This window comes from Pipistrellus hanaki (genome assembly GCF_964339955.1).
Source record: "Pipistrellus hanaki genome assembly, chromosome: 13".
NCBI classification, from domain to species: domain Eukaryota; kingdom Metazoa; phylum Chordata; class Mammalia; order Chiroptera; family Vespertilionidae; genus Pipistrellus; species Pipistrellus hanaki.
This window is the reverse complement of record NC_140515.1, coordinates 33,911,569-33,924,512: the sequence shown is the minus strand read 5'-3', so window position 1 is coordinate 33,924,512 and position 12,944 is coordinate 33,911,569. Positions and strand designations below refer to the sequence as shown.

Below are 12,944 nucleotides of genomic sequence, written 5' to 3'. Positions count from 1 at the left end.
GGAATAAAAAAACTAATATGATATGATATATATATATATATATATATATATATTGTATATATATATATCTCCTACATATTTACATTAACATAAGAATTTCAGATATCATGAAACTTACCTCTTTGCGTTTCTGAAGTAGTAACTCCAACCTTTCATTGGCTCTTTTCCCAATCATTTTATTTCTTTCGGCTTCATATTGTCTCTGTGTATTATCTTGATGAATACTGAGGTTTAAGGCAACATTCACCAAAGCAGTCATGAGCTTCATGGCTATGAAATAAATGAAGACTATAGTATTCAACCATGAATCAGAACTTCATCCATAACGTTACATATTTATAATGGAAACAGATGAAAAGAATTTCTGTTTTATAATCAGGCATAGTTTAAGTAAAAAAGAAAAATTATTTTATAGAAGTTGTCATCTTACTCTGAAACAGTGTTACTAGTGCTTGGCTCATTAACCTTTCCCACTTAAAAACAGCCCTATCCTAATAACCATCAGCAAGACAGATTTAGATAGTATCTTCTACAACCAATCTCCCGAGTCCTCAAATACGCACCCTTTAGTGAGAGCATACTAATCAAATCTACTCTTTGACCACCAGTTCTGAGTATACAATTACTTCCTTAATACCTATATTAGATGCATCAATCAGTTCATGATTCGTACCCCAAAGATGGTTCCTCTGCTTATATTGCTAACCCCAGTGAATGGCATAATATAACCTCCAACCCCAGAAAAAGACTGATCCTACCAATCTCATTAAATTCATTAAAAATGTATTCTGTGAATTTCTGTCTGACCTATTTTCGAGTTATAGTGTTAACATACTTTTAAATGTTCACTTGTATTTGTAAATCTTGTTAAGTATTTTCAAACTTCTGTTTCAAGTGCTCTAAAAAACAGGTATGATATAAACCTTAAACTTTTATCTCTTCATATTTATATTCATTATTGAGATTGTGAAAATGTAGGAAATATTGGTAGAGAAATAAGAGGGTTGGTATTGATAAAATAATTTCCCTCATTTTTTTAAGGTTATTCACCTGCAAAAACAAATGCTCCATTATAAAAAATGAACTGATCAATGTTTTGGAAAAATTTATCCATTTATCTTCATATCCAAACTAAATATCCAAACCTAAATATGAGCATGCATTTCTTTTAAAATGTCACTATTTCTCTTTAAAATACATATATAAATATATATATATATATAAATGCTGTATCTCTACCTACCTATCTTCTCTCTCTCTCTCTCTCTCTCTCTCTCTCTCTCTCTCTCTCTCTCTCTCTCTACATTTTGGCTAACTCCATGTTAACAGTGATTGCTACTGCCCTTAAATCAAAATATAAAACATAAATTCTAAAAACAAATGTATTAAAATTAGAGTCCATTTGGAAATACACTGTGTCAATAGAGTAAGCTGAGAAATATTGTTTCAAAATATAGGCTAGTGATTTTACACATTGTCAGCACAATATCTGATAATACTATAAAAGTTAAAAGCACTTTTTAAATTAATCTGTATAAAAAAGGGAAAGAGCTCAAGAACATGAGGGAACTGTGATAATTAAAACTTTCCAAGTCAGGAATAATAGTTTAACAGAGCATGTCCTGAGCATACAAAGTCTTACCCAATGAAGCTTAACTTACTATATACTTCTAGTTCTATAAAACAAAGTATTGGAAAGTATTAAAATTAACACCAACCCTGGCTGGAATTCACCAGTGGAAGCTGAGATACATATTTTCTTGATCTGCCCTCATATTTTTTACTCTCTAGTGAGAATAAATAAAGATAATATATAAATGAAAGATAGATAATGAAAATATCTATCAAGAAAACTAAAGTATGGTTTAAAAAAAAAAAGGATGGTAAGAGGATAAAGAGTAAAGCGGATGGTCAGGCAAGAAGGCCTCTTTGAAGAGCTCATGTGAGTGAAAAAGCATGTATAACAGAATAGGGTTCCAAAGGTAATGAGGTAAATTGTTATGAGGTGGACACTCATAAAAAAGCAAGGTGGTTAGTGTGGCTAAAGCATAGAAATAGGCAGAGGCAGGAGATGAGGTTGAAGAAAAAAAATCAAGGAGCCACATCATAGGTTCTCCTAGAATCAAATAAGATCTTATGATTAAATATAAGTGAGGTAAGTCCCACTGGAAAATTTGGGGTGAGAAATATTCTGATTTACATTCTAAACTTCTGTGTGAACAGACTATAGAACAGTAAAAGGAGAAAAAGGAGAGAACAAATAGTACACTGAAGAGAGGTGAAAATACAGGGTGTTCCCCATCCCCAAAAGTGTACATACTTTAATAGCTGATATCTCAACTTTGAAAGTGGCAAATCCATGAAGTGGAATAGTGTAATAGGATTCCTAGGAAGCATTAAAGGTCCACTTGAGAGAAAAATGTAAAGCCCTAACATTATGATTATGTGTTTTTCATTAGCCACTTTCAGCTGCTTTGGTGCAGGTATGGAGTAGGACATGATTATAAAAAAATCTGAAGGACAGAATCTGAACTGAAGAAGGGAAGACATAAAGAGTATACTAGGCTGAAACCGGTTTGGCTCAGTGGATAGAGCGTCAGCCTGTGGGCTAGAAGGCCCTAGGTTCGATTCCGGTCAAGGGCATGTACCTTGGTTGCGGGCACATCCCCAGTAGGGGGTTTGCAAGAGGCAGCTGATCGATGTTTCTCTCTCATCGATGTTTCTAGCTTTGTATCTCTTTCTCTTCCTCTCTGTAAACTCAATAAAATATGTGTTTGTTGTTTTTTTAAAAAAAGAGTATACTAAAACACTAAAAATATAGCATTAATGGATTTACAGTCCCAATAGAAGAAAAACAGAGGAAAAACACTGGAACAAAAGGAATTGGTTACCAGCAAATAAAATGGTTTAAATTAAGATTGTAGGCATTGAGGGTGAGTGTCAGGAAGAGAGAGAAACATCAATGTGAGAAAAATTGATCCTTTGCCTCACGCCCTGACCAGGGATCAAACCTGCAACCTAGGACATGTCTTGATTGGGAATCAAACCAACAACCTTTTGGTGCACGCATGGGACAACGCTCCAATCACTGAACCACCTGGCTAGGGTGGCTCTTTTAAACAATATCAAATAATTTGATTTATGTCTTTCTAAACATAAAAATGAAAACTAAAAACTCCATTTATATTTAGTTTTATCAACTATACATTCGGAAACTATTACTGTACACCTTAGAAATAAGTTTGCTAATAGAACAAACTAAATCAGGTAAGAGAGGTATAATTATATTTCTTCTTTGTTAAAAAAACAAACAAAACTTATTTAAAGAAACAAAAAGGCTTACAGCTTCTACTTTCTAAATAATGAAGATTTACCAATCCTTGTGCTTCTTAAAAACCCAAATATAATAAGGAAAAAACAATTTTCACCTTTAATAAATCAAGAGACAATACTTGTAACGCCAAATGACAATATAATAATATATGAATATGGAAAGCAGAATGATGAGCAGAAAGCACACAAATCAAACCAAATTATCAATACGTATGACAACTATTCTAAATGAAAAAACCCCCACAAAATGATTTTTCTCTGTAGAAACCAGAAGCATTCAGGAATTAAAGTCCCTTATATAATTCTAGAGACCCGGTGCACGGATTCGTGCACATTGAATGGAAATTAATTAGAAGGTGGTCGGCGGGGCAGGACTGGGTGAGATAAGCTGGACACGCCCTGGAGCCAACCTCCTGGAGTTCCTCCCGGGTCGACGGCATCTGGGATGGTGCTGGGACTCAAAGGGCATCTGCAGAGTGATCAGGGTCCCTGCTGCACGTGGAGCCCCTCGGCCTGGCCTGCAGGGATCAGGTCAAAACTGGCAGTCCGACATCCCCTGAGGAGTTCTAGGGTGCAAGAAGGCATTCTGCAAAGTTGCTATTGTTTGGCAGCTCCTGTGTTGAGCATCTGTCCCCTGGTGATCACTGTGCATCATAGCTACCCGTCAGACAGTTGCTTAGGCATATATATAGGTTATATGATGTAGTATTTGCATATAACCTATGAGCACCCTCCTGTATATTTTAAATCATCTCTAAATTATAAGACTTAATACAATGTATGCTATGTAAACAGTTGTTTAGGAAATAATAAGAAAAAATGTTTGTACATGTTCATTACATAGGCTCTACAAGTCAGCAACAACATAACATGGTGTTGTTGTTTTTTTAATATTTTCCATGCGTAGTTGGTTGGATCTGTGAATGCAGAATCTATGGATATTTGAATTATATTATTTAAAAGTTCATATATGAAGTAATTAAATGTCTAGACATCCACTCCAAATCTAGACAATCAGGCAATTCCTCTACCACACACTCATCTTGGAAGTCCAGTAGTGCATTCCCTGAAGAAAATAAACTAGAGATTTGGAATTATAAGACACAGAGGAGGGATATATGTGAACTGCAAAGTGTGGGGAGCTCCTTCATCCTGTCTAGCACGCAAATGGTAGACAGCAACCAAACTTATGTAAACTGAAAGATACTTTTGCAAAGAAACTAAACTTCCCCAAATAAAATAATTATCAATATTAAGCTTAGACTACAATGAAAATGCTAGCTAACCACAGGACTACCATACAGTGATGTTCACTAAAGAAGCCTGAGCTCCAGCCCTCCTCCATCAAACACAACACACACTCCTGACAATTAGCTTTTTAGTGTCTCGGTGTCAGCAATGACTAGAGACAAAAAAAAATATTTGAGAAAAGTTCCCAACATGAAAGACAGTGATAAAAGCAGAGAATCAGAAGAGGCCAGGGAGGGGAGCAAAAAAACATTTCACAGTAATAATTATCATTGTCAATGAGATAAGATATTAAATCAATGGAACAAAGTTTTAAAAAAGGCTAGGAGAACGAGAAAGAACTCTTAGAAAACTTAAAACAGTACTCCATATTAAGTTCAATAAAACAGGGAAATGAGCAAAAGGGATCAGGACTCAAAAGCTGAGAAAAATACTGAAGAAAATATTCAATAATGAATATTTTGGATCAGACAATTACACAAGAGGATACAATATACTTTTCAGGCATATAACATCTCAAATATATACTTCTCCAATACTGTTTTTCTCAAGAAGCTATAAAAAAAATGCTACCCCAAAAGGAGAGAATAAATGAAAAAGCAAGTAATCAAAAGATGACAGGGAATCCAACAAAAGGCAAAGGATCCCACAATCGCAGAAAATTAAATAACTTAAAAGACATCTGGAGTATAGAAAATGAGGCAGCCATATAAAACAATCATAAAAATTTTGAAGTAAAAAAAATGCATGTCACAAAACAGATTATAACATCCTATTATTTATTTTAAAATAAAACAAAAAAACATCACAAATGTGCTCATGAGAAAAAAACTTAATACCAACATGCTATCACAATTATGAGGTGGTCTGATTATGGTTAATTTTTATTTTTTGTATATTTTTTCCTTTTCTGACATCTCAAAAATTTCTTTACAAAAACCCTCAAAAGAAAGTTAATTGTCATACATGATGATAAAAAGTAAAAGATAATTATAAAAAAAATAATTGTTAAAACTAGAAAATTTTAAATTTTACTTTAAGATAGCCATACTTACAGATTTAAAAGAGTAATTGCATTCTTAAAGTTTAATGCATTTTATGGGTACAGTTATATGATGTAGTGACATTTGCAAATTTGCTTAATTATTGGCATTAGTCCTAAAAGAACACCAAAAGGCTACTATATACAAAAACTGTAGTAAACTGGGGGGGGAAAAAAAAAAAAGTGTTACATGTACTGGAGGAGTGAAAAAAAACAGGTGATTAAAAAAAAGTAATAGTGCAAAGACAAAGTAATAAGAAGGTAAGACTCTAGAAAAATATATTTTGTGATGATATCCAGAAATGAAATTAATATATAATTAAAAATCAATACAATGCTCTAATGCACATGTGTCAAACACAAGGCCCGCGGGCCAAATCCAGCCCGCCAGGCCTTGCAATGTGGCCCGCACCGCGCTGTCATCACTGCACTCCGCTGTCAGTTTATGACATTGACAGTTTATGACTGTTCAGTAAACCATTCGGCCCGCGATTTAGGCTGGATTTTAGATTTTGGCCCCTTCTCTGATTGAGTTCGACACCCCTACTCTAATGTGAAGATTGTTTACAATGATAATTACAATACTTCTTGAGATTCATCTCTACTTATAAAAGCCTAATATGCTAATTGTCCCTCCAACTTGTTTGACTAGTTGCTATGATGCGCACTGACCACGAGGGGGCAGATGCTCCAACTGGTAGGTTAGCTTGCTGCTGGGGTCCGGAGGATCGGGACTGGGTGAGTCAGGCTAGACATGCCCTGGAGCCCTCCTGCAGTTCCTTCCCCAGCCCTGATTGTGCACTGGTGGGATCTCACAGCCTGGCTGCACCCTCTCGCAATCTGGGACTCCTCGGGGGATATCAGAGAGCCAGTTTTGACCCAATCCCCTCAGGCCATGCCAAGAGACCCCCCCCCCAATGGTGCAGGAATCTGTGCACTGGGCCTCTAGTGTAAAAAATAAATTCTAGGCTAAAAAAATAGGTAAGAGACATAAAATATAAAGACAAGGAGAGATTGAATTATCTATACTTTATAGTCTATTCTTTGATAATGACAGAACGAGCTAAATTTTTCAGGGATAACCATATATTCTAGATAACCAGAAATATTATGTCTGGTTAAGAGTTATAAATATCTTATTGATTTAATAAGTACAATTTGGAACCTGAGAGTCAACATCTAAGTAAAATGAAAATTCATTCTGTTAGTTTTCTTAATAGCAGTTTTGATACAACTAATTTATTTACTTGTTTATTTCTAATTTCCCATTTGTAATGTCTTTTATTACGAAAATAGAGTAGGTGTTTAATAAATTTTAAGTAAAAACATGAATGAATGAAACACTGCAAACACGATTAGCTCTTTATGTCTTTACTGAATAATATCAGTAGCTTACTAAATGGCACTGATCCAAACACGCCTAATTTCTTTTAATGAGGTAGCTATCATTAACTTCTCCACTTAGCATATAATGAAAATGAGGCCACAAGATAAGTTAAGGAATTGTCCAAGTAACTCAGCTAATAATTGGCATACAGGGATATGGATCCAGACACTCTGGCCCAGAACCCATTGTATGAACCACTGTATTACATGGTTTAAGGAACTGAAGGCCAAAGGAAAAAAAGTCAATTTACTAAGTTTGAATGATTTTCAATCTATGAATGGAGAACAGAGCAATTTCATGCATCGTATATTTTCTCAGAAATCCAAGGATGTTGACTTGGTAAAGATTGTTAATTAATAATAAATATTATCTCAATGTAAAATCAACCATATGTCAACATAGTACTGTTTAACAATAAGATATACAGAAATGTTTACTTTCCCTAGAGTGAGAGTGACCTACTGTTATCTACTGGTAAAGATTAGCCTCCTGGCATGGCATACTAAGGCCACTTGACTATCATATGACAATCTTACTCGCATTTTCTAGGTATTTTCCAAAATTCACTTTAGAAAAACAGAAGAGACTCAATCACTTTGCCATTATTTTTAAAAATATGTTTGTATTGATTTTAGAGAGAGAAGAAAGGAGAGGGATATAGAAATATCAATGAGAAAGAAACATTGATTGGCTGCCTCCTGCATACTTCCAACTGGGGATTGAGCCTGCAACCCAGGCATGTGCCTGACTGGGAATAAAATATATAGGTGGCTGGATTCATTGCTTGACGCCCAAATCACTGAGCCACACCAGCAGGCACTATGCCATTATTAATATCAGTTTTGTATTCTTAATCCCTTTTTCAAATTAGCATTTTCAACTAAGAAGTGAGAGGTACCGGTAGTCAATATTAATTTATTTGTAACATTATAGAAAATTATGTAGGTGATAAAATAACAAAAAATTAAAGCAACATTATTCATCTTGCAAGATGCCATCTAAAAAATATTTGAAGTAAAGAACTTGTAAAGTATTGGTATACATTTTAAAAGCAAACACCTAAGAATAATGTAATTATAAACAGGAAAAATAGATTCATTGAGTAGAATTTTCTTCATAATACCAATTAACAAAGTGGCAACACAAAAAAATTTTTTGTCCATTTTTGACCTTGGGAGAAATATTTTTCTCAGGCAAGTTTCACCTAATTGGGTGGGGAAAAAAAAAAAAAAAAAGTGCCCAGTCTCTGATTTTAAATTTGCCAAAATAACAATAACAATACTACTTATTTAAATTAAACCCACAACTTATGTTCTAATATGTCCAACTGAGATAACTATTTAGAATAGAAATAAGGACATTAAACTCTGAAGATTAATAGTTAATAAAAACCGCCGAAACCGGTTTGGCTCAGTGTCGGATTGCGGACTGAAAGGTCCTGGGTTCGATTCCGGTCAAGGGCATGTACCTTGGTTGTGGGCACATCCCCAGTAGGGGGTGTACAAGAGGCAACTGATCGATGATTCTCTCTCATAGATGTTTCTTACTCTCTATCCCTCTCTCTTCCTCTCTGTAAAAAAATCAATAAAATATATTTTTTAAAAAATAGTTAATGAAAACCATACTGCAAGGTGAAGCTTCTTTATTAAAATGGGTCAAAAATAAATAGAAGGTATGTTTTAAAATTCCAATCGAAAATACAAAAAAAATTAACAAAAATATGCTATAAAATTTAATTGCTAATAGTCTGTTTCAATGTAACGGTAAAGAGAATTCAAAAAATGGGAGAAAGCACTATTTACCCACAATAAAAAAATACACTACTTAAAATTGTGGAATAGAGCTAAAGCACTACAAGATAAAAATTTTTAATGAAAATGTGGTAAAAGTACAATTAAATGCAATGCATAACAGTGACAATTGGGACACATTAATTAATTGATAATAAGAAAATGGAGTATTTGTAAACAGATTAAAAGTATTACTGATAAGAACACTGTGATGACTTATGAAGCTCTGGAACTCATCACATCTGTATCCTACAGAACAACTAACCTGATTGTCTCTCTTCTCAGCTAAGATATAAGCAATGTCAAGGAGCATTTTATTCCAAAGCCGATAATCATATCTGGCCATAACTGCCTTGTAACTGTCCATGCACAAAGTCTTTGAAGCAGAGGATTAAATGTTCCTGCCCATTTTATCTAGTCCCCAAGACTCGTCCTGCAAAGTGAATAAAAATGATTATCTTTTAATCTACCCCTTTAACACACATACCATAAAGAAAAAGAAAAAGAAAAAAGTAAGAGGGCAAAAATGAGAACAGAAATCCTTGAAAAGATAGATAATTATTAAATCCACCCTGGAATTAAGTTTTCAGCAAGAAGATCACTGTGCTTTGTTGAAGGGTAGGGTGACTGATACCTCACATTTTATTAAACTGAGTCTTGGAATGTATAATCATTAACACAGATATGTGGAAATTACAGTAATATTTTGAAGTAAATTTGAGAATGACTTGAAAAATGGTTTTAGCTTTTGAACAAGCAATATAAATATAATGATCTGTTTTTCTTGATATCTGATTTTGAAAAGTAATTTCAAATTCAAATAAGCTAGATAATCATATAAAAATCGCACTTAGGTACGACAAAATAGAGCATTCATCAAGCAGTTTTAAAAAAAGCTATCATGATTACAGGTAAATTGTGCAAAGAGAAAGACAGAAGGAGGCACTGGAAGGAGGAGGGAGCTGCTCAACTCATAAGGAACAGGAGGAAAGCTGTAATTAAAATATATTTAAGTATATGTAAAATTAGGATATGTATATAACCAAAGGAATAAATATAGGGAAAAACAATACAATAATAAAAGTCACCGAAAATGTGCCAATGGAAAGGAGAACTGAAAAAGACCATCATAAAGTAGGTGATAAATACTTCATTGACATGGCAGTGAAGAACAAACACAAATGAAATAGAGTGCACTTTATAGGAAATTCAAACGTTTTAAAAGTAAAAATATTCTGCATATTTCTACAATATATAGTTCTTTCTCTCGTTGTCTTAGATAGAGTATGTGACATATATTTAATCTTTTATACAAAATGCACGTGGCTTTCTGATTAAAGAGAGATAGCTTGCCTCTACAGAAGCCCCAAGATTGATCTCTATTTTGATATCTGTAAATAATTTTTGTCCTTTTTTAATGAATTATCATTTCACAATTGTATCAGAAAGATAACATCTCATGTTTGCTTCTCCTTTTCTCTTGGCTTTAGGAAACCAGATAATTTTTTATAACAGCAACTCTGGCTATTCAGAATCAATTTCTATTTTATGTTTGTTTGTTATTTCCAGTCACTGAATTTGCTATCCATCTGACAACCAGCTAAATGGACATTCTATACATAGATAGAAGAAAGTAAGAAGAAAAGTAAATAGAAAATATAAAGAAAATACCAAATGCAGAAAATACTAAAATTCATGAAATTAGAAAGAAAAGAATGCATCAGATACTTTTTAATAATAAATAATATATAGTAACTTTAAAAAAAAAAAAAGATATGTGGTAAAAGATCTCTTTTTTTCTTCCTAATAATGAGGAAGAAGATACTCTCAAGACACAGAATAAACTGTTTGATGTTTGTTCTGTACAGGAAAATTTCAACAATAAATTGGTTTTATTTTACCTTTTTAAAAAAGATAAAATTGGGTATAAGATATTTTCCTAATAATGACCAAAAGGACACCCTTAAAAAAAAAAAAACCCACCAAAACCAACTATGTTTCATGTTGTTTCTTATCAAACTGTAACTATGAATAATGGACACTAATAGAATAGATGAACTAAACTATACTGAATAAGGGGGGAGGGGGGAGTATTGGTAACTCATAACAGTTAAAGAAAAAAAAAATCAAAACATTAAATCAGGGGTTTGCAGTATATAGTCACCAAGATATCAGCATCACCTAGAAACCTGTTAAACTCCGGGGGTAAGGCCATGCAATCTGTTTCAATAAATCCTGTAGCTGATTCTATTGCATGCTAAAATTTGCAAATCAATGCTTTAATTATATTAGATAAACGAGAAATCTAAATGCAAGATGAACTGTAATGAAGTGAAACTAAATCTAGCTTTTGTTCTGATAATGTATGAGATAAACAAACAAAGTTACTGCTATTAAAAAAATGTAATTTGGGAGTATTTGTGCATGTACAAACACACATAGACACACTGTGTATCATAGTTGAAAAAAATAGTCATTTTAGGTAAGCACAGTTAAAGTTGTTGAAGGAAAACAGAACAATTACAAAATTACTATGTTATGGGGGGAAAAAGGAAAAAAATTGATGTACTTGGCTGAGACGTTATCTAGATAATTCTAAGATGAAAGTAAAAGTGAAAACTATAAACTATCAGTTATTCAGATTACCTACAGTCTACATAAGTGAACTGTTTTGAGAGACATTACATTCAGATATGCTTAGGACAGTATAGTACTATAAATAGGAAGAAAGCCAGATTATAATAATTAGATGGAATTGTTTTCAATATATAACAAATAAGTATGTACACATTATGGACAATAACAATGAGCAATAAAACAATGTAAGTAAAAAATACTATGAATTTCAAATTTCAACTATTATTTGAAATTTAATATGAATATGGCTATTAGATTCCTAAATTTCTTTAATTATAAAAGAAGATTAAAGGAAAATAAATTCAGAGAGATATTTGTTGACATTTGCTAGAAATTCTCATTCTCAAGGCTATCAAATGCTAGTTATCAAAATAGGCATATATTTTACCTGCACAGATGAACACAAACCATTCAGATGAATTTGAAAGGGAGAGACATGATATTTTTCAGGAGCACAGTAATAATTTTAAATTAATATTTAACTCGAAGGTTTAAATTGAATTGAACATATTCAATAAAACTAAATGAAAAGGAAATAAAATGTTGGTTACTCACCAGCAAGGGTGCTTGTATGCCTAAAAGCTCTGACCTGGGAGTCTGACAAACCAGTCAAAAGGGAGATTACTGTGTCCATCATATACTCATCATAAATTATGCTATACTGACACTGTCGAATCAGGACGCCAATAAATTCACAAAAGTTTGAACGAAATTTTTTCCACTGAGGTCCAGGCATGGTAAGGGGATAATCACCACTGTCCTAAAAGAGATAAAAATAATATATTAAATATAACATATGATATTAATTTGAAAGTTTATTTTTTCTTCTTACCTGTAAAGGGACATTTTTCTCAAAGTAAATGGGGACAGAAAGTGGAGATAACTTACACAGGTACACTGACAGCTTTATTTTTTGTGTGTTTATTTTTATCATCTACAATTAATTCTTAATCTACTCAAAATTATTACTTAGACCCAGTATTTAACTAATTGTTTTAAGCCATTCATCTAAAATAATAGTTCCATTTTGTTGCATTTGGGTCTTAGTTGAGATAATTTGAAGCAGAAAACAAAAATTTTAGAAGTTTAGATAAAAACAGAAGTTTAGATAAAAAAGGTATTTGCCATTTAATTCAGATCAAAGTATTCATGATAACTATGTTATGCATCTTTTAATTACTTTAATAGAATTTTTAATTGAAAATTTCAAAAGTATAACCAATTTAGCCCTGGCTTGTGTGGCTCAGTTGGTTCGAGTGTTGTCCCCTGCACCAAAAGGTTGCCGGTTCTATCACCAGCATGTTCAGGAGACAACTGATTGATGTTTCTCCTTCACATTGATGTTTTTCTCTCTTTTTCTCTAAAAATCAATAAATAAATATCCTTAGATGAATTATTTTAAAAAAGGAAAAATATAAAGAATGGTAAAGAAAGATGGAAAAAGTCTAGGTGTTTGCTCTACTGAAGTGGAACCAACCATGTACTATCTACTCATACATTTATTTTG

At 32.9% G+C, this 12,944-nt stretch overlaps 1 protein-coding gene across 1 annotated transcript in view; it reads right to left on the bottom strand.

Annotated features, from left to right (window-relative positions):
- STAG1 (STAG1 cohesin complex component) overlaps positions 1-12,944 on the bottom strand; it is a 240,384-nt gene that overhangs the window by 95,784 nt on the left and 131,656 nt on the right. Inside the window, exons 7-8 of the mRNA XM_084901751.1 lie at positions 11,993-12,197; positions 119-270 (exon numbers count right to left, since the gene is read on the bottom strand). Of these exons, the coding sequence (XP_084757877.1) occupies positions 119-270; positions 11,993-12,197 (357 nt within the window). The remainder of the gene's footprint in view (positions 1-118; positions 271-11,992; positions 12,198-12,944) is intronic.